The sequence below is a fragment of the Bacillus rossius genome, chromosome 18, assembly GCF_032445375.1.
Source record: "Bacillus rossius redtenbacheri isolate Brsri chromosome 18, Brsri_v3, whole genome shotgun sequence".
Lineage (NCBI taxonomy): Eukaryota > Metazoa > Arthropoda > Insecta > Phasmatodea > Bacillidae > Bacillus > Bacillus rossius.
Genome location: NC_086345.1, coordinates 1,849,117 through 1,871,423, shown reverse-complemented (window position 1 = coordinate 1,871,423; position 22,307 = coordinate 1,849,117). Strand labels below are relative to the sequence as shown.

Genomic DNA, 22,307 nt, shown 5'->3' with positions numbered 1-22,307 from the left:
GAAGCCAAGCTACTTCAGACAACGGCCGTGAAAGCCTGCGAACATTATTAATTGTATTGTGTGGTTTAATGTGTGCATAATAACTAACCTATGTCGTTTTTAATAAACATAACTCCACGAGTCAGTATAAAATTATTAATCAAAGTATCTCAGCAGTCGCGAGAAGCTCTGTGAACAGCGCAGTTACTGTAAGTGTGCCGACTCTGCCGCCCGACCGGTCGCTGTGCCTGCAAGTGGCTGTCTGCTGCACTGTGAGGGAGAGGAGAGGAGAGGAGAGGAGAGGAAAATATAAAAATAATCCATCCAGAGAGAGAGAGAGAGAGAGAGAGCAGGAGTGTGTGTGCATGTGTGCATGCACGTGAGGCCATGTGGCAGTGTTGATGGTTCTTCCTCCCTCTCTTCGTGGCAAATGTCCCGTGAACCGGCATCCACACAAATAACAAGTCTATCTTGACAGTGTTCATGACACAACTGTGCCCAATCATTATTGTTTTTGAAAGAGATTTCTAGGGTTCTGCGAATATTCGAAAATTCCGAATTCGAGTTCGAATTTTTTGATATTCGATTCGTCAATTCGAATCGAATTCAGTTTACAATAATTCGACTTGCAAAATCTGGCCCGGATACACTAATATAAACATACCCCCAATGTTTTACAGTAATGTAAAAAGACAATTACATCTTTCACTTACAAAAATTATACAGCGAAACCCCTTATTTACGTTACCGTTATTTACGTTTTCCCGTTATTTGAACCATTTTATTTCTGTCCCGTTTTAATCTCATTTGATGTAATGCAATAAATTCCCGTTGTTTACAACGCGCCTATTGCTTTACGCAGTTTACACCGTTCGTTCTGATAAAACTGCATACTAACTTAATTAATCATATTACAAAGTAAATCGTGTTTTAAAAACGTTTTTAAAAGTTATTAACTTCATCTTTAACGTCTCGGGAGTGGCTTTATACCGCTTAAAAAACCTAAGCAGCGCCAGTTTGGTTGTGTTGATTCCTATATTCCCGTATAGAGTGCGCGCACGTAGTCGAAGATCGATATCGATAGCTCGCAGACTGAATGCACGCGCCTATTGCTTTACGCAGTTTACGCCGTTCGTTGTGATAAAACTGCATACAAACTTTAATAATCCTATTACAAAGTAATCTGATGTGAACATCGTGTTTTAAAAACTTTTTTAAAACTTATAAACTTTATCTTTAACGTTTCGGGAGTCACTTTATACCGCTTATAAAACGTAAGCAGCGCTAGTTTGGTTGTGTTGATTCCTGTATTCCCGTATAGAGTGCGCGCACGTAGTCGAAGATCGATATCGATAGCTCGCAGACTGCATGCACGCGCGCGCTCTGTCAGGAACGATCATTATGCGTATAGTTACAAATCACGTTCTTGTTACGGGTTAATTTTTTTTACGTTGAATAAAATAGTTTTATTGCATCACTCATTATATTTAAATTATTTGGCGTGCTCTCGCAAAGTCTACTTTTTATTTTTTAAATAAACATACTTTCCATGAATAGGTTTTGTTTTTATGGATTTCTTTACATGTTTTTTTTTGCATAATAGTAGCATCCATAGTCTCACCCCTAATTTTCAAACTTGATTTTAGAATAAAATGTGCGATGCTTAAGTGATAAAAACGGTAAATTTGTTATATTTTTTTTTGTACAACTTCCTTATGCTGTGATATTTTTATTAATATTTTTATCCTTGAAAGTCAAACATGCTAAATAAGGTAAACTGTGATACTTTTTATGGTCTTCCCTTTATTTTCACTTTCCCGCATTTTTATTATTTTTTTTTTAATTTTCTTTTTATATTCTCAAATTCGATTCGAAAAAAATTCGAAACTCGTGAATTTTTTTCAAATTCGATTCGAATTCGATTCGAAAAGAAAAATCACAATTCGCAGATGTCTAGAGATTTCCCATGATTTCAAATGAATATATCGTGGCAAAACTGCAGCCATCACTGGGGTTTATAAGAGCAGCTTTTATATTCCTCCAGTCTTGCGGTAAACTACGTGCTAGTTTTTATAGATAGAACTGACGAAGAGTAGCCTGCCCCCTCTTCTTACTCCATGCAAAAGGAACGGGAAACAAGGGTGTAAAAAAATAGCAATCTTATCCTTTCACTTGTTAGGAAGTGCTGGTGGAATTGGATGGGCCGTAAATATTCGAGGGGGAGGGGGGGGGGGGGAGTTCACACACTCCTGAGGTAAACTGACAAAGAAGAGCTGAGGGTCAACGCACATGAAACATCTCTTAGGCACCAATAAGTTGAGAAAAGGAACACTTCACTTGTATCCACGGAACTCTAGTGAAGAAAGATGTAAAGTACTGCGATCCATATGGTGAAAATGTTGGTTTTTTTTTTTTTGCCCAAAATTAACGATGCGACCCGTACGAAGGGGCGATCATTCTGTGGGTAAATACGGTAGTCTCATTTCTACAAACTTACAGTGCTGGCCAACCCCAGTAACAAATCCTTCTAGCTACATAAACGATCTTGAAGCTGCCGTTTGAATGAGGTCTTAGAGCTACTCTCAGTGATGCTTGCTTGAATGCAGAGACACCATGCTCGGCTCAAACTGTAATGATGAGTAAATTTAGTGTACGACCATACATACATGGATTAAATCCCGACAAACAAAAAGCTGTAGTCACCACTACCCCCTTTTTTATTGCTTTATTCCAAGAAATTCCATAATTCATTCATTCACCTTGGAGCAGGCATGCCTGTAGGGATAGTCTGCTGTGGCTGACAGCAGATGCAACTACACTAGAACCCCCGAGTTTACGTATCCACAAGGTTCCACGGATCACATTCGTATAATCACTACCTTCATAAAATTGGTGGTGGCCCATTTTGGAAACGCCCCCCCCCCCCCCCCCCCCACCCCACCAATAAATTTTTTAAAACTTTTTGAACCAAATGTATCTGGTATTATTTGTGTGTACTTAACCTTAATAAATAAAATACAATTAAATATTAAATACTAATAATACAACAAAAAAAAATAACCCCGGCCGCAGCTTGTAAACACAGACTGCACACTGGCCCTTCTCACCCGCCCCCCAACCCTCTTTCCCTCCCGCCACTGCGCTGCGGCCGGTCTCGGATGCTAGACTTGTTATTCTACCGTCTCCCTTATAACAAACATCACAGCCTATCTTGCAGTGTAAACATTCCCACCTTTCACACATACTGTTATTCTTACCAGATGTGTGAATAGTGACTTCCTTCAGTTGTGAACAGCATGTGGAATTTTAATACTAATAAATGCTCGTAAATCTAGCCCAAGTCACGCCAGTATCCCATTTTTACAGGAGAGAGAACGGAGGGATGGAAAGCGCAACAGAAGTACTAAAGGGGAGACACAACTTGCCTACTAGGGCCTGGTTGTTAAACTGGAATAATTTCCTGCCTTGATTTCTACACACTTCCTATTTTCAGCTTTACAAGTTAGTCTTTAACAGCTTATCCTTAAAAATGTTTACGAATGCACATTGATTACCAGAATCGAGGAGAAGTTCAGTGTATAACTACACTATCTCATAAAAGTGATCATAGGCGTTTGTGGCAAAGAAAAATTTATGCTGTAATGACAAACACGTTCATTAAAAAAAAAATGCACTGTGCTTATAATGACTTACAATGCCACAAGCCTATTTTTTTTTATCATACCTTCCATTCCTTAATAACATTTTTTAGCATCACTAAGAGCAAGCTGTTAGTTATGAGCAAAACACTGCAAATGTGTCAGAGGTGCTTTGCAAAGTCTTAGACCCCAGCTTGACATTTCTCACATTGTCAGTAATAATAAACAGTGGTATACGTGTCCTGATGTTATTTATGATGTTCACTCAATTAAAATTTCTAATTTAGTCGCCCATTGATAATGCTGTGTGGCTCTCTGAAAAACTAACATAGCCGAGACAGTACTTTTTTAACAGCGAAGTTGTTGTTGAAATGACAAGTTAATGCCAAGAAAGCATCCTCACTGCGTGATGTCTATAAGTCACAAGAAAATGACATCGACTGAACATTGGCAAAGGCTTTAAAAAGTTCCTCAGAGTTTCTCATTTTCACAGAAGCATATACCGATTTATCTCATAATCGTCGCACCGATATTTTAGGGCGTCAAAATTTGGATAAAAAAAACCTTTCGCGTAAACGTCGCATGATGTTTTTGGTCCTGCTATTAGATTCTGAGCGTTTTGTGTAGGTATCTTTTCCGTATAAAACAATGTGTTTTAAAGTAAAAATCTAATATTTATTCTTAATTAACGGAAATACGAAGTTGTCTCATGTGTAAATTTTCTTTTAAAGACCTTTTTAAACGTTATAACCTTTATATGTTTGTCAGCGTCGCCGCGGTGTACCGCTTGTAAAAATGTAGCCAGCGCTGGTTGGCATCATTCATGTTTGGTTATGTTGCTTCCCGTATAGAGCGCGCACCTGTAGTCGAATATCGATATCTCGCCGATTGCATGCAACGCGCGCTCTCTGTCAACTGCCGAGTTAACTACATTTGATGGCCCACACTCTTTCGTGGTGTGTACTACGATAATAATGATGTGTTAGTTCATGCTTGCATTCGCATTTTGTTTTTCTATTTAAAGTTGAAGAAAGGTTTTTGTTGCATGACCTATTAATTTAAAATGTTTGCTGTGCTCTTGAATACTCCACTTTTAACTAAACGTTCTTTCCATGAATGGGTTTTGTTTTTATAAATAACTTTACCTAACAATTTTTTTTTCTCGCATAAACCTCGCACCCCAACTTTTCAGACTTGATTTTAGTATAAAATGTGCGAAGATTATGCGATAAAACATGGTATGCGCTGGCACATTGAATACACCAAGCTAATGAAGCAGAGCCAAAATATTATGACAAGGCCTAAAAGGTGTGTTGTGGACTTAATACAATCTAATATTTTTAACTGGCAGACAAACAAGCCCACACAACAACTATGAAACCACATTACCCAATTCTTATATTCTTAAAGCTGATTCCTTTAATAACTTAGTGTCTGTATAGTAATTTTGGCATAGCATACATACAACACACTCTACATCCATTTTTTGTTGATTTAAAGTTTTCACATTTTCTAGAGCATTTCTAGCTTGTGCGGAAAATTAAATATGTCTAAAAATCTAGAACCAAGTTAAGGACCATTAAAGGATTTTTTTTTTCACTACATTTTATATGACAGGGTGAATATTTTATAGCAGAACAAATTAAAAATAATACGAAATGAATCTCTATTATTCATAAGAACTAGCTGATTGTTATGTTATCACGCTAAAACCTTTTGAGTTTTGACTTTTTATTGACGTGATAACGTCTTATAAATCGATGAACGCCGGCTGCACGCACAAAAAACTGTCACGTTCTGCCAGAGCCGAGCGTGCAAGACGCGTCTAACCACTGTGCGAGAAAACCTTCTATAATATCAAACATGTCAAGGCGGGCTTTTTAACCAATTGTTCGCGATTATATCTGAGCAAATTATTAAAAATTAATTTTGCAAAAACTGTAAATAATCTTTGAAAATTAAAAAGTATGCAAATTTTCATGAATGTTTTCTTTTTCTTATGACGTTATCACGTAAAATTATCGTCCGTAAACCAACTTGACAGACATTCCCCCCCTTTTTTTTGGGTAAATAATGATGACGTGATGATGCGAGAGGCACCTGCGCAGACGCAGCGTCCTCATGGTCTGCACGAGGCTGGTGAAGATCCACCAGCAGACGGCCGAGTCCAGCACGGCCAGCGGGATGCTGGCCATGAGCACCTGGTTGGCCACGTCGCCCTTGTGGCGCGCGATGCGCAGGTAGCCCTCCACCACGGCCAGCACCAGGTACAGCACGCCCGTGCCCACCACGCGGTGCAGCGTGGGTCCCAGCCGGGGCCTGCGCGCACACACGGGGCCCCTCGCCACTACCACTGCTCTTTATTCCATTCAATTTGAACTGAACATCTAACATTTCTTGGACATCAAATTTTTAAACATGCAATGAAACTTTTTATTATGCCTCATTAAGTCCAATAAAAGTTGATGCTAAACATAGTAAAATGAAAGAGACAGAAAAACAGTAAAATCTCACTTAAGTTTTAAAAAATTAGCACTGGACCTATTAATACATCTATTTTTTTTTTCTTAATAAAAAAATTCCCTGTTAATAAGTCTAAATTTCCAAGTACACCTTTCCCTCTGTTTGGACTTGTGTATGTTTGGACTTGTGTATGTTTGGACTTGTGATGTTTTTAAATTTGTGTAAATAGTTGAGACTTTGAGATATTCCTTATATCAAGACTGTGTTTGAACTTCCCGCGCTACTGGCTGCGGTAGCGCCACTAGCTGGCAGTGCCGGCAACTAGTCAGTCTTTGTTATCGCGCCGCCGCGGTAAGTCGTTCCGTCAGGAAGATGGTGTTATCAGTCCACAGTCAAAACATTTGGTCCTCCGGGCCGGATCTTGCCGGCGTGTTTAGTCTCTCAAGAAGTAGTTTCGTAGGTGTTTAGTTTACTTCGTCTGCGTGCGTCGATATGCATCGTTCAGTTCGAGTGTGGTCCGTTGACGTCTGAAGTGCATTGATCATATTTGTTTTGTACTCTGATGAAATTAACTTGCTCGTGTAAATGCATCAGACGTGAAGCACCCTATTGTTGTGTTTGTCACGGATTTGGAAATTATCGTATTTGTCCTGAGTGCGCCGCGCCGCGCCGCGCCGTGACTTTAACCTCTCCTTTGTATTACGTCGCCGTCCTTTATCATTGTTCAGGGTCCGTGACCTTTCCCTTGTTCTCGTCTCCTTTGTCCATAGTGTCTCGTCGCTGCCTTTGTCCTTTAGTATCCTGTCGCTGCCTTTGTCCTTTAGTGTCCTGTCGCTGCCTTTGTCCTTTAGTGTCCTGTCGCTGCCTTTGTCCTTTAGTGTCCTGTCGCTGCCTTGTTCGCCGTATCCCGCAGTTGCCTTTGTCCGTTGCGTGACGTCACAGTTCTTTGTGTCAATGAATAAAGATTACGTGTTTTGACACAATAACAGTACATCATGGCAGACGTTCGGTCGGCGTTATTGCGCCTTAGACTTGCTGAAGACCGGGTTAAACGTGCGGCGGACCTTTCACACACTGCGGCGGGGGACCCGAATAAAAGGGGCCTATTTCTTGCAATGGCTCGTGATCTTGCTTCAGTAAAAACTGGTTTTGATGCAGACTATCTCGCTGTGGAGGCTGCAGCGGACCCAGCTACGGGTTTCGATCCTGAAGCCCATGTAGCTCGCATAATCTCATTTGAAAATTACTATTATTCAGCGATGGCCGCCGTGGAGTCCTTCACTATTGAAGAGAGGGCTAGAGACTTAAAGCAGCAAACAAAGAGTATTTCATCCGGAAATTCTCACGTTGCTCTACCAAAAATAGTGCTGCCACATTTCAATGGCAACCCTAGGGAGTGGATGAATTTTGCCAACCTGTTCACCACTCTTGTGACAACGAATGCCAACCTTACTGAGGTTGAGAGACTAGTGTACCTCAAAACCGCACTAAGTGATGAGCCACTTCAGTTGATTCAGTCGTTGACAATCACAGACGTGAATTTTAAAGTAGCCTGGAAATTACTCACTGATCGGTATGACAACAAACGCTTAATCATATCTGTTCATGTTGAAGCCCTTCTGCAGACACCTTTTGCATCTGCTGATGCACCAGCATCACTTCGACATCTTTTAACAGTTATCACGGAAAATGTGGCAGCATTGGCCGCACTTGATGTCCCAGTCAGTCAGTGGGATTTAATATTCCTTCCTATTCTCTGCAAGAGATTAGATGTGGTACTTCAAACCCAGTGGGAAATGACACTCACCGGTCAAGACCTACCATCCTTGGCCAAGTTCACCGAATACCTGGAAAAGCACTGTCGTGCTCAAGAGGCTGTGATATCATCCAGGGGAAAGGTACCCACAACACAGATCACTCGGCAGAAAAATTTCCCCTCTTTTGCACCTGTTCGTAAGTCTGTTCTGCCTAAATACCAAAGTGCAAATACCTTCCTTGCCAAATCAGAGACACACTCCTGCCAAATGTGCAGCAGTGCTCACTCATTGTTTAAGTGCTCTAAATTCAATCAGCTTAGCCCAACAGAGAGATACTCTGTAGTCAGACAACACAGACTATGTTTGAACTGCCTTAGATCATCACATCAAGCAAAAAACTGCCTCGTGGGTTCATCTTGTCGCCATTGTGGTTCGCGTCATCATTCACTTTTACATTTTGAGGACGAAACTTGTGAGGATGAACAAGGTGATGCTGCTCCCGACTCTGCAGAGGGACAGTCGACTGTACACAATGTAAATCCAACCTCAACATTATCCACTGTCACCTCTTGTAGTGCTGTGCCCTCAGTGTCAACAGTCCTGTTGTCGACAGCCCAGGTTCAGATTCATGACGTGCGTGGAAACCCACATACGTTTCGGGCCCTGCTAGACTCTGCCAGCCAGGCCAGTTTTATCAGTGAAAGATGTTTTCAGTGTTTGAGTCTGCCTCGCAAAAATGCTCACCTACCTATAGAGGGTTTATCCAATACACCAGTGAATGTTGCCAAGTCTTACACTTCTTTGGTAATTAGTCCAGTTGGTGAAGACAGTCCTCGGTTTGCTCTCGATGCCTTCATCCTTCCACGAATTGCTAATAGCTTGCCCAGTGTTCAGTTGCCTTCTGACACTCGTCAGTCTGTTGTTCACCTCAAGCTAGCGGATCCCTCATTTGATATCCCTGGTGCTGTAGATTTGCTTCTTGGAGCCGACTTGTTTCCACAATTATTGACTGGTGGTAAGTTAGAAGGCTCTCCCATGGCCCTCAACTCAGTACTGGGATGGGTCCTTATGGGAAAAGTGGAGACAGCATCTTGTAGAACTGCAACCTTTGTCACATCCATGGTGACCACCATTTCCCCCTTGGAGGAAGTAATGAAAAGGTTTTGGGAGCTGGAGGAATTTCCACACACACACTACCTCTCCCAAGATGACACTGTATGTGAAGAACTGTTCAAGAAAACACATTGTAGAAGTGCTGAGGGGCGGTATAGTGTTGCCCTGCCGTTCAGGAATCCTGAACCCGAATTGGGAACCTCTCGATCCCTTGCATTGAGCAGGTTTGAGCGTTTGGAGAGGCGACTGAGTGACAATGTTCCACTTCATGGAATGTATTCAGATTTCATGAAGGATTATTTGATGGCAGGCCACATGGAAAAGGTTCCAAAGTCACAGATTGATTGCTCTACTTCCTTTTACATTCCTCATCACTGCATAATCAAGCCAGACAGTTCAACCACCAAACTTTGTGTAGTCTTCGATGCGTCAGCCAAAGGTTCAACTGGAGTATCTCTCAATGATGAACTGCTCACGGGACCCAAGCTGCAGCAAGACATTGTTAAGGTACTAAGTAACTTCCGCCTTCACCCAGTGGTGTTTACCGCTGACATAAAGCAAATGTACAGGCAGATAGGTGTGCACAGAGAGCATCAAGATTTTCAACGAATTGTGTGGCAGTTCAATAAATCGGAACCAGTTGAAGATTATCGACTGAAAACCGTGACGTATGGAGTGTCCTCAGCACCTTACTTAGCAATTCGCACCCTGCATCAACTTGCTGCTGATGAGCGGGAACAGTTTCCTACTGCTTCAAGGACACTCTTGTCAGATAGCTATGTGGATGATGTTGTGACGGGAGCTGACTCAGTAGATGCAGCCTTGGAACTTCAGCGAGAACTGATGACACTTCTCGATAAAGGTGAGTTCATGTTACGCAAATTCATGAGTAATAATCCTGTGCTCCTGGAGTGGCTCCCTCCCGATGCTGTTCAACTGCCAAGGCCATTCTCCATGGACCAAGACAGTGAAGTAATAGTAAAGGTACTTGGGCTGCAATGGAACCCACTCTCGGACACCTACTCGTACAATGTCCAGGCTAGCTCTGAATCACCAACTAAACGTTCTATCTTGTCTAATTTGGCTCGCGTATTTGATCCTCTTGGTTTCCTGACACCCTTGACCATGTTCGCGAAGAGCCTCATCCAGGAATTATGGCTGAAGAAACTGGATTGGGATACAGTTCCACCGCCTGAGATTGTAAGAGTGTGGGAATGTTTCAGTAAAGACTTGCCACACTTGTCGTCCCTTACAGTTCCCAGACATGTCAAAGGCTGTTCAGATTGATCTTATGAACTTCATGGATTCTGTGACAGCTCTGAGAAGGGTTATGCAGCTGTTGTGTACCTGCGTGTGAGTTGTAAGGATGATGTGAAAGTACATCTCTTGGTTGCGAAGTCAAAGGTCGCACCTGTCAAGGTAGTTTCATTGCCTCGTTTAGAGTTATGTGGTGCTTTAGTGTTGGCTCGGTTGCTGCAGCATACTCTGGCAATTTACAAACACCATATTAAGCTTCAGTCCATAACTGCATGGACTGACTCTAAAGTTGTTCTGGCATGGGTCAATACTGCGCCACATCAGTTGAAGACTTTTGTGGCAAACAGAGTAAGCGAAATTCAAGACTGCACTGAAACCTCCTGGTGGCGACATGTACGTTCCGAAGACAACCCAGCAGACTGTGCCTCTCGAGGCTTGCTTCCCGTAGACTTGCTGAACCACTCGTTGTGGTGTGGTCCACAGTGGCTAAGACATCAACCCTCTCAGTGGCCTGTCCAAAAGGCATTTGATGACATGGCACCTGATTCAGTGGTGCTAGAGAAAAGGAACCTCACTCTCATCAGTGTTGTAACACCTCATCAGTGTGATCAACTGCTGGAACGATGTAGTCGTCTGTCAAGACTGCTTCATGTAACGTGCTACGTGCTGCGATTCATTCACAACTGCCGTGCCAAGCAGGCGAAGTTAGTAGGTCAGATTGGTACTCATGAGATCAAAGGGGCAATGATGTTTTGGGTCAAACGAGTGCAAGCTATTGTTTTTGAGGGTGATATTACAGCTCTAAAAAATGATAAGTGTACATCCCCACAGCTTCGTAAACTGGTCACATTCCTCGATCCCTCTGGAACGGTCAGGGTGGGCGGTCGATTGCCTCAGTCTAGTTTGCCCTTTGAGCACAAACATCCCATTCTGTTGCCAAAAACTCATCGATTCACAGATCTCATAATTAGTCATTACCACGAACTTAACCAGCACCCTGGACTACAAACTCTGCAAGGCATTCTCAGAGAAACCTTCTGGATCATCGCAGACAAGCAAGCAATACGTCGTCGTTTAGGTCGTTGCCTTAAATGTTTCAAGGCTAGACCCTCTACTCAAGCCCCATTAATGGGTGATCTCCCAGCCATGAGAGTTCAACAGGTGAAGCCCTTTTCCAAGGCAGGAGTGGACTATGCCGGTCCCTTCACCATAAAAATGGCACGTATTCGTCGACCTACCCTATTAAAGGCCTACATGTGCATCTTTGTATGCTGTACAACTAAGGCAGTGCATGTGGAACTGGCATCAGATCTGTCCACTGAAGTTTTCATTGGAGCTTACAAGCGCTTTCTTGCTCGCCGGGGCCGATCATCAGACATTTATAGTGACTGTGGGACAAATTTTGTCGGAGCTCGCAATCATTTGCAAGAATTACAGCAGCTGTTGTCGTCATCAGAACACCAGAAAGGTGTTACAGAATCTCTGCAGCCACTTGGAGTGACATGGCATTTCAACCCCCCGTCTGCCCCGCAATTTGGTGGGCTATGGGAGGCAGGGGTGAAGTCCTTCAAGACACACCTCAGGCGAGTTATTGGCGAGCAGGTACTGACGTACGAGAAACTGTACACGGCCTTGGTGCAAGTGGAAGCGATCCTAAATTCAAGACCACTATGCCCACTGAGTTCAGATCCAAATGATCTGAAGGCTCTCACTCCAGGTCATTTTCTAACCCTTGAACCCTTGGTCGCGCTGCCTGAACCCACCTTGGAAGCCATCCCCATTGGCCGTCTGCAGCGTTTTCAACTGGTGGAACGTCTGCACCAAGACTTTTGGAAGCGTTGGCACCAAGACTACCTCCACACGCTGCGGCAGCGTGGCAAGTGGTCTCGACAAGACAGACCTATGGTACCAGATCAACTAGTGCTGCTCAAGGATGACAGGATCCCCCCCTTGCAGTGGCGTTTAGGACGCATCATTCAACTGCATCCAGGAAATGACAATATTCCTCGTGTTGCGACTGTCCGCACCTCTAATGGGATGGTCAAGCGTCCTGCTGTAAAACTTTGCCCCCTACCAGTTGAATTTTGAAAACAGTGTTTCAAGGTGGGCGGTTATGTTTGGACTTGTGTATGTTTGGACTTGTGTATGTTTGGACTTGTGATGTTTTTAAATTTGTGTAAATAGTTGAGACTTTGAGATATTCCTTATATCAAGACTGTGTTTGAACTTCCCGCGCTACTGGCTGCGGTAGCGCCACTAGCTGGCAGTGCCGGCAACTAGTCAGTCTTTGTTATCGCGCCGCCGCGGTAAGTCGTTCCGTCAGGAAGATGGTGTTATCAGTCCACAGTCAAAACACCCTCACTTAGCACGTCTTCAGATTGGGCGGATTCATTTAGCGAGATGATAATTTTACTGCCCCAGTCTTGAATAGCACGTCTGTAAATATCAGTTAGCACGAAATATCCGCAGGCAAAAAAATAAAAAACTAGGGCTCGACGCCAACAAGTCTTTTCAACTTCTGTAAATAACAGATGTACCGTGTGATACGGTTAGCCAAACAAGGGGGGAAGAGATGCGTGCACAGGTCTGTCTATGCTATCGGGCTGTTGTACAAACATCAGCTATGGCAAGTTAAATTGCGGCTATGGAGTGTAAAGGACCAAATGTTTTAGGTCCGCGCGTATGCCGCCGTGCCGTACCATTGTCGCCTGGCCACAAACCGGGCCGTGAACTCAGTTTAGCCAGTGGCAGGGAATTCACTCAAACAAAGGTAACGTCTGCCCATTCAGCTGCCAGTAACTGCACGTGGTTGATCACTCATAATGCATCGTGTTCAAGTATTTGAGACAAAACTAGAAGTATTACAGTGCGCAGATTGTCATGAAGGCCACGCTTATGTTGGTCGCACTTTAGTTTATGCAAGTCAACTGTGCGCACAATCGTACAAGGACTCTTACCAAAATTTTATATAAGTCTGACGCTGTTAGTTGTACTAGCGGGAATATATTTAACATTAGATTCCAGAACAGAAATGAACAGATGATTCACATGAAAAAGGTTGTTAAATGAATGTTGCAATGAAAAAAATTAGTGGTGCACCGATATGACTTTACCAATTACCGATTCGATTATCGATTATGGGAGAAATAATCGGCAGATACCGATTCAGTTACCGATTATAATGAAGAAATTTTTTTAAGTGTAATAATAATAATGCACACAAATTTTTTTATTCCCATGTGAATTTAATAACAAGATTAGGTAAAATTGAGAATACAGTTATAATAACAGTATAAAAATATATAAAATACACTATTAAGTCATTGCAAAGTGTAAATTAATTTAACTTCTATTTATATTTGTTATTGTAAACCACTGGAACTACAGTCTAATAATTGTAATTTACAATGGGTAAGTTTTTGTTGCGGAAAACTATCATTATTATCGACTATCACATAAGGTTGCATCAAGAAATTACTGTTTAACAATGTAAACATGCTGCTTTATTTTGTTCACTTGAGTTTATAGAAAAATGTTTCCACACTTCACTTTTTTTCTCCCTACTCGCCATCTCACTATAATTATATAAAAATGACTTAAAATCAATTCTAGCACATGTGATTTTATTTATGTTGACTGAATATATAAAATTATAAATACTTTTTCACTTTTCACGTCACATACAAATAACAAACGGATAATGTTACCAAAGATGCCCATAACGAGTTTGTAAAACACTGATAAAAACTAGAAGGTATCGGGACCACGATTTTGAACCGCTACTACGACTCGAAAAGATCGAATGTCATAGAATCCACTGCAACTGTTTGTGGCATTTTGATTGCGTGCCATATATTTTACGTCTCTGGCTATAGGTAATGTACAAGGCCACTAAACAAAAGACAAAACGTAAATAAACGTGTAAGATAAATGTATTTTTTATTGTTCGAGGCAATGAGATTTATTAAACTTAACTAAATATCTGTAATTATGATATGACGCAGTTAGATGAATTTTGTAATATATACAAATATTACCGTATTTCGTCCTAAAATGTGAAACAAAATATTACACGGTAAAAACCTACTTAATTACGCCGGGACGTAAATAATCGGCAAAGTAATTGTTAAGATAATCGCAGATTATGATTAATCGGTAAGTACCCATAATCGCCGATTACGATTCATCGGTATCCGCATCGGCGCACCACTAAAAAAAATAATCATTGGCCTGACAGGATTGGTGTGAACCAATAAGCACTTTAATTTTTGAAAAATTAAAATGTAATTATCTGGACAGTACCATGTTTTCTCGCATAATCGTCGCACATTTTATTCTAAAATAAAGTTTGAAAAGTAGGAGTGCGACGATTATGCGAGAAAAAAAAATTTTGTTAGATAAAGTTATTCATGAAAACAAAACCCATTCATGGAAAGTACGTTTATTTAAAAACTGAAGTTCAAAAGAGCATGCCAAACAATTTAAATTAATAAGTCATGCAACAAAAACCTTTCTTCAACTTTAAATAGAAAAACCAAAACTGTGACGCGAACGCAAGCCACTTGAATCTGTGACGTGAATTAATGTGTAACTATTGTCATAGTACATAATTGTTACGAAAGAGTACGGGCCGTCAAATGCAGTTGTATTGGCACCTGACAAAGAGCGCGTGTTGCATGCAGTCGACGAGATACCTATATTCGACTTTGTGCGTGCGCTCTATACAGGATGCAACATAACCAAGCACGAATGATGCCAAGTAGCACTTTCTACATTATTGTAAGTGGTACATCGCGATGAAGCAAACAAACAGATAAAAGTAATAACGTTTAAAAATGTCTTTTAAAGAAAATTTACACATCAGAAAACTTTGTATTTCTGTTAATTAAATATGTAAGTGGTAATGTCCGAATAAATATTAGATTTCTACTTTAAAATACATAGTTTTATACAGAAAAGATACCCACACAAAGCGCTTGGAAACTAATAGCGGTACCAAAAACAACATGCGACTTTTACGCGAGAGGTTTTTTTATCCAAATTTTGACAGCCTAAAATATAGATGTGACGATTATGCGATAAAAGAGGGTAATATCGGTTTCACTGTCAGTAAAGGATGGTTTGGAAAGGTACGCGACGTGAGTTGAAGGTCACGCCCGGGCGGGCAAGTCAGCCAGCTGACTAACGATAAAGTGCATAACCATGTACTATCTCCCGTTACGCGGTGTCGCATATGTCATACATAGTGCAATGGGAGGCATATAAAGATATAGGTATGGCATTTATAATTGAGTGTTATTCTATAAATTTATATGATTGAAAGTATATTTCCCAACAGAATTTTGGAACACATTAAATAAATTAGTCTTGCTATTTATGGAAACTAATGCTTCAGAATACATGATATCGAATAACACGAGCATATTTAAAAACGAATTAGTTGTGCTAAGTGAGGGATAGGTGTACCTTGAGAATCTTCTTAACAAAGATTTACTGTATACATGGAACCATAGAAAAGAGTGGTGTAAAATACAAAATAAGTAAAAAAAAAAAAAAATGCATATTCTTTAACACAAAATATTTTATGTTTGACAATTATTGCTGGTTAAAATGATTATATACTTAAGGACACAAAAAGTCTGTAAAAAAATATGTTAGTTCTAAACTTAAGAACCAAATTTTCATTTTTGCTTTTCATTATATTCAAATTTGTAGTGATTCTGAATGAAAAACTCTCCTCCAGAAAAAAAACGAAAAGGCAGTCATGGGGACTATCAACAGAAGTGAAAACTTAAAACTTTGTTTTTAAATGTGTAATATGACATAATTTCTACGTCAAATGTACGTAAGATAATGATTTAGGTATTATATCAGTATAATGTCCGCATGATATCATTTATTCTTACATCATTATTTAGTCACAACAGATTTCAGTGGTATGTCAAAATTACGTAAAAATTAATTACCTAGCTATGACTCACCAGTGATGTCAGACCTAGGTCATGTATTCACGTGGTCAAATTAACTTCACTTACTGCTACTACAGCATGTCAGTGACGCGAACTCACAAGATTTTGCCCATCCAAAAAAGAGTCCAACACGCACATGATACAGTCGAGTATATACAATGTATTAGTGTATATATGCGTATACATGTACACAGGCCACTGTGATTCGCCAGTCTGGCGCAACACGTCACTAGCATGTCGGTGACGCGAACCCATAAGTTTTGCTCCTACCAAGAATCGCTCTATGCGGCTAAAGAAGTTTTCACTTCAAAAAATTGAAAAATTCTAACATGTAAATTTTTTTCACTTCCTGACATGTTTTCCAATTATTCTCTAACAAGGTATTTTGATATTTCAAGTGGTTTACAATTTAAGGCATGGTGAGGTTATGTACACTGAAAATACTGTAATATGAAACGTTCAGTTACATTAATTTACTAACATTAAAATACTACGAAATATAAAGGATGGTTGGTTAGGATAGCTAAATTTTAAATTGGTATGTTATAATGATTTAAATAAATAAAGCAGTAAACCAACTGCTGTCATTTGGCGTAAACAAGGCAGAACATACACAATGTGTATGTTTCAAAATGTAATAACAACTTAAGCAAATTTCTAGATAGCGAATCCGGCAAACATGGAAGTTTTTAAAATGTAAAAAAAAGTAGGGGAAATAATGATGTCATAGGAGCAGGCCAACGAGGATGAAATCGAGTAGGATTTTATGTTTTCGTAGCAACAGAACTGACTATGTTGATGTATGGTGTTTTCTTTGTTCGGGAAGTATAGTTAGATACATATCCAAGTGTATTTGGAACATGAGATCACTTTAATAAACATGTAAATATTTATTTTTGTAGGTATTAGTATATGAATGTTTATTTGTCAAAATGTTGGAACTTAAATATTACGTTTTAAATAATTTGCACAAAAAAGCTAATTTCACAATAACATATGCAAATTTTTAAAATATAAATGCTAATTGTATAAAAAAATATGTATATTAGTGATGGGATTTTCGATACTTCGATACCTCGATACCTTCGATACTTGATGGTATAGCAAAGTATCGAGCATCGAAACTGTAAGTTCGATACATTTTTTCGATACCGGAATGCTTGTTCATTTGTATTGAATTAAGTTTTGAGTCGCTATCGTACAAAATACAACTACAGTAGAACCTCGATGATACGTTCCCGTTTCATACATTTTCCCGTTTCATACATTTTCCTGTGTCATACGCCAATTAATTTTGGTCCCGCCGAAAGTACTACTATATTTACAATGGTTTACTTTCCCGGAACATACACATATAAAATCATTGATTTCCCGTTTCATACGTTTTTACGAAGCGGAAAAGTCCTAAAATTCACAAATTTTTTTGTTAGATATATTCCTTCTGATAAATTACGTTTTAATTAATGCTTTTATTTTGAAAAACGTTCATTGTTTACCTTTGCAAACTTAAGAAAATAACTTTATCGCACCATAGATATGGATAGTATCAGGAAGACTGTGCACTTCGCTAGTAGCATCTATGGCCAGCACCAAGCGAGACTAGTGGCGCAAACTAGCGATGATTATGAAAATGGTGCACGCGCTTTACCAAGGCACGGATCTCATATTTTGTGCATTCATTAATCTTTGAACTGAATATACCCATTTGTTATTGTTTTCTTACGATCGGATTGTTTTGTATTTTACGTTTCTCAAGTTAAAATTTTATTGAAAATTGTTCTGTTGCATAAAGTTGTTTGTAAAATGAAACAAACAAACAAAAAATTTCTGAAATACTATTTACAACAGCCTAATTTTTTTATTTCTAATTTAGGCTTGGTGACTTTTCCCCCCCTCCAAGAAAGGACTTCAAACATTTTGTAAGACCCTTGTTTCTCATGTCAGCTTTACTTGATTATGGACTGTATTTTACATTTCTGGTGGTTTTATTATATGTATATATAATGATGAATTCATATCTTTCATTAATATAATGCAATTATTTACACATTATGTATTTAAGTTTAATCTGACATAAAGCTGGTATGATAGATTGAATTTATATAGTTTAATACTAATTTATGTTATTTGTAATAATTGTTACTTAATGGGAAAATATTTTTCCCTGGAGTATCGAAAGTATCGAAGTATCGAAAGTATCGAACTGAAAAAACAATACAGAATCGAGTATCGAAAGTGTGGTATCGTCCCACCTCTAATATATATGCTAGTTCTTCCAGCCCCTAACCATAGCTGGCTTATTCATGAGCACGGCCACGAAGGTCGGGAGGTGACGTACTTGACGATGCCGAAGCCCAGGCTGACGATGATGACGAGCATCCTCGCGAGAGTGCGCTTGCCGCAGGAGACCAGCTCCGCCAGGAGCACCACGCCTTGCACGTTCCCGCCAGCGTTGGTGCTCTGGTACTCCGCGTAGAAGATGGCCTGTCGGACAGGGCGACAGCACTCAGCCACTACTAGCGACGACGGTACCCCCCGCCAACCCGACCCACGTCACTCCGGATGTCTACAGGCACTAGTCATTACACGTAACTGCTGCACTTCAAACAGAAAGAAAAAAACCAAACTGAATTTTGATATTCAACATGTGAAACAAAAGAATAGTTGAACTAGGCCTGCGCAAATTTTTAAAAACGAAAAATAAAATTATTCGTATTTTATTCGACCTCGAATACTAACACTCTAAAAAATAAGTATTCGTTTGCTTACGAATACTTGACATTAGGTTATCGAATCGTGTACCAACGTTCACTGCTGAAATGAAGTCATTTGTGAGATATAAATACCTCTTTTTTTTTTTTTATTGAGACTTCATTATCTAAATATGAACAATAAGCGACACTTTCAACATGTAACAAGTATAGAAATTTTTTTTCGCTACTGTCGTCCTAACTAAATATTTTTCTTTTAAACTATTTTCATGAATGTAAACATTTCTTAAAAAGTCTCAAAAAGAATATTTTACCATTTTTATGTATTTTAGGGTTGATATTTTTCACTTGCTGTGTGTTTTAAGAATGTACCTTGTATTTTAACAGACATTTTAAATCATTACTATTTTTTATGTAATTATTCACAAATAAGTCGTTGTACAGGAATTTTGCCTGTTTTGGCATACTTTACAGGTTTTTCTAAATAAGTTTAATTTTGTTGAGTAATTTGTATTATGATTGCTGTTACATAAGGTTCTAGAACAATGGATTTGGTGTGGGATGAATTAGAGAAGGGCATAAGAGGCTTGTAAGTGCGAGTGAGAACGAAACAGCGATTCCCTGGTAACAGAGACAAAAGCTGGGATTACCCACTGGTCGTGGGAACTGAGTGATAACTACTGTCTCACGGTGTGGGAGAGAAAATGAGGATGTAAAGTCCCTGGCTCTGTGTGTAGAAAACTGTTTTCAAGGTATGTCGTGTATTCTTATTGGCTTGTGATTTGTAGTGTGAATGAAGCGCGTGTGTGATTAGTCGGTGAGGTCATGTGACTTCTCCTCCCTGCATGAAGAACACAGTGCCATGATCTCACCAGTCGTCTGTCGATCGCTGCACGAGGAGGGCGCGTTCGGTGGCTTCTCACAAAATATGTAGTATATGAGAAGGATAAATTTAACGTCAGTAGCTCGAGCCATGCCGTTTGATTATTTGTTGTTTTGAAAAGTTTTGGAAATTTTTTTTAAATTAGAAATTGCAGCTACCGACCTCTGCATTTGGCTCATGGCGAAATTCAGTTTCTCTGGGTACGGCCCTGTTTGAGGCCGCACTGATTTCGTAAGATTTTACTGAAGGACTTAAGCTACGTTTGTTTTCGTTAATTTTCATCGCCCGAGAAAAAAGCAATTCTCTACAGGCAGATATAAGTGTTGAATGAGTGAATAAAAATATTTGAAAGTGATTGGATTCAGTTGTTTCGTCTTTCGGACAATAAAACTCTCAAATGAAAAAAGGAAGAACATCTTTTTATTTTTGTATATAACGAACCATTATATATGGCGCCCAACGTGGGGCACCATATAGTTACACTCTAAAGACCACCGGACTTGCTCAGATATTTCATGTTTTGGTCTTTGAAGGGTAACTCACAAGATACACTTGCATACTCGGATGCTGAAAAAGTGAGGTTATGTTTCCCTCAGAATATTAGTTATGGGCGATTGTTGAATTTCAATTATGTCTCTCGTACACAAAATGTTTTTTACTGTTTACTTACTTATACCTTACGAATTCATGAGAAATTTGCCACCATCTTGCGACCACATTTACAAGTTGAAACAGTATTTTTCTTTCTCAAAACAAATAAGCTTCATTAATTTGAATCACACGCTGACTGGCCGAAAATTAAAAAAAAAACAGTTCGAAGTTAAGTCCCACAGTGGCATTCAACTTTTCGGTACAATGCCGAAAGACAATGTGCCCGGAAACAGTGACGAATTTTAGTAAATCCTGTTTTGGGCAATTACCGACGACTGTAGTCACTAAATTCTAATTGTGTCCAAAAAAACGAAAATAAGGTTGATTATAATCCGGTGACGCCGGGACCACAGCCGCGAAATTTACTCTTTAATACAGTGAAACCCTGATTATCCGTTTTCCAATGGACCATGAGTAAAAAACGGATAATCCAGGAAATCCTACAATGTGGGAACACACTCTAAAGTTACCAAATGCACAATGTATGTACTATTGCAAAAACTTTCAGTGAATCAGTTAGGTATTTCCATAAACTGACACCAGCAGCACACTGTATATACACTTTTCATGGGGACAAAGTAAAAAAGTGTAAAAAGCGGGAAAGTGTAAATAAAGGGAAAAGTAAGAAATACGTTAAAGTTAATTAAAATACAGTCGCATCCTGCAGCGTTCATAACAAATGCGGGCTACATTACACATACGCATTGCACCACAGTAAAAAAATTTTAAATAAAAGGGCCGCAAATTGGACATTTACCGTCAATAGCGCGCCGTGCGCGGAGAAAGGTCATCGTACTCAATCAGCTATTATGGCGCGACGTACCCGCCGGCTGGCTCTCTCTGTTCTCTGAGCTGCGCATGCGCAGTATAACTCACTCAACGCTCCGCCCAGACTCGTGACGTTCCATCAGCAGTCAGCCAATAGATGCGAGCTTAGCGGAAAAAAATATAAGCTCCACCTCCCGTGTACCAGTTTTGTCCAGTTCTAATACCAGTTTATTGGTATATGCACCAGTTTTCTCGCTGCCGTGACGTGTTCAAGTTTACGTTCACCTTGATTTCTTGATACCAATAATTAATTATTTACGATCCCCAGATATAAATGGTTAGTTTAAAAAATATGCGTCAACTGTACAATACTTCCGAAATTATAAAATACGTTTAAAACAGTTACCAAGACTCCGCTCATTTTATCTAGTGAGGTTTATGTCTCGTACCAGTATTTCGGCTAAGTTGTGACATAAATATAGTAACAGAACGTTTATACATTCGTGAGTTTACGTTTTTCCCGAGTACATTTTAGATTGCCTCCTGCTATAATTACTCAGACTTTTACACGCCTAGGCCTAAATTATTATATGTTTAGAAATAAAAGCAACTTTTCATGTTATAAAATATGTTTATTTTGCGATTTAAAATGTTCACTGCCGACTATAAAAGTTACGTTTTTCACAATGTTTTTAGGCCTACTATCGTTGTTACATGATGTAAATAGCGGGATGGATTAGATTTTTGAGACGTAATTCGCGTGAAAGTATTGTATTGGATTAAATGGGAACCAAACGGGACCGGAAGAATATAGTGCAAATAACGGGAAAACGTAAATAACGGTAACGTAAATAAGGGGTTTCACTACTTCCTTAATTTTTTTAAATGAACAAAATGTGCCATCCACTGGGATGTTTGATGCCCGAACTTGCTGGAACCAAGAAAACAAACTTTCTCAAGCTCACTGTATTTCGACTGTCTTGCCATTTTCCGTTTTTTTGAAGACTGGCCGAACTGACTTGCTTGTTTCCGAATCTCATTTCTTCTAGCGAAGATAGAATTAAGAGTCGATGGAGGAATACCATAGCGCTTTGCCAAATCAACCCGTTTTTCGCCTG

General features: G+C 39.7%; 1 protein-coding gene across 1 annotated transcript in view; it reads right to left on the bottom strand.

Moving 5' to 3' along the window:
* LOC134541252 (transmembrane protein 87A) overlaps positions 1-22,307 on the bottom strand; it is an 84,778-nt gene that overhangs the window by 31,238 nt on the left and 31,233 nt on the right. Inside the window, exons 8-9 of the mRNA XM_063384526.1 lie at positions 18,515-18,660; positions 5,718-5,936 (exon numbers count right to left, since the gene is read on the bottom strand). Of these exons, the coding sequence (XP_063240596.1) occupies positions 5,718-5,936; positions 18,515-18,660 (365 nt within the window). The remainder of the gene's footprint in view (positions 1-5,717; positions 5,937-18,514; positions 18,661-22,307) is intronic.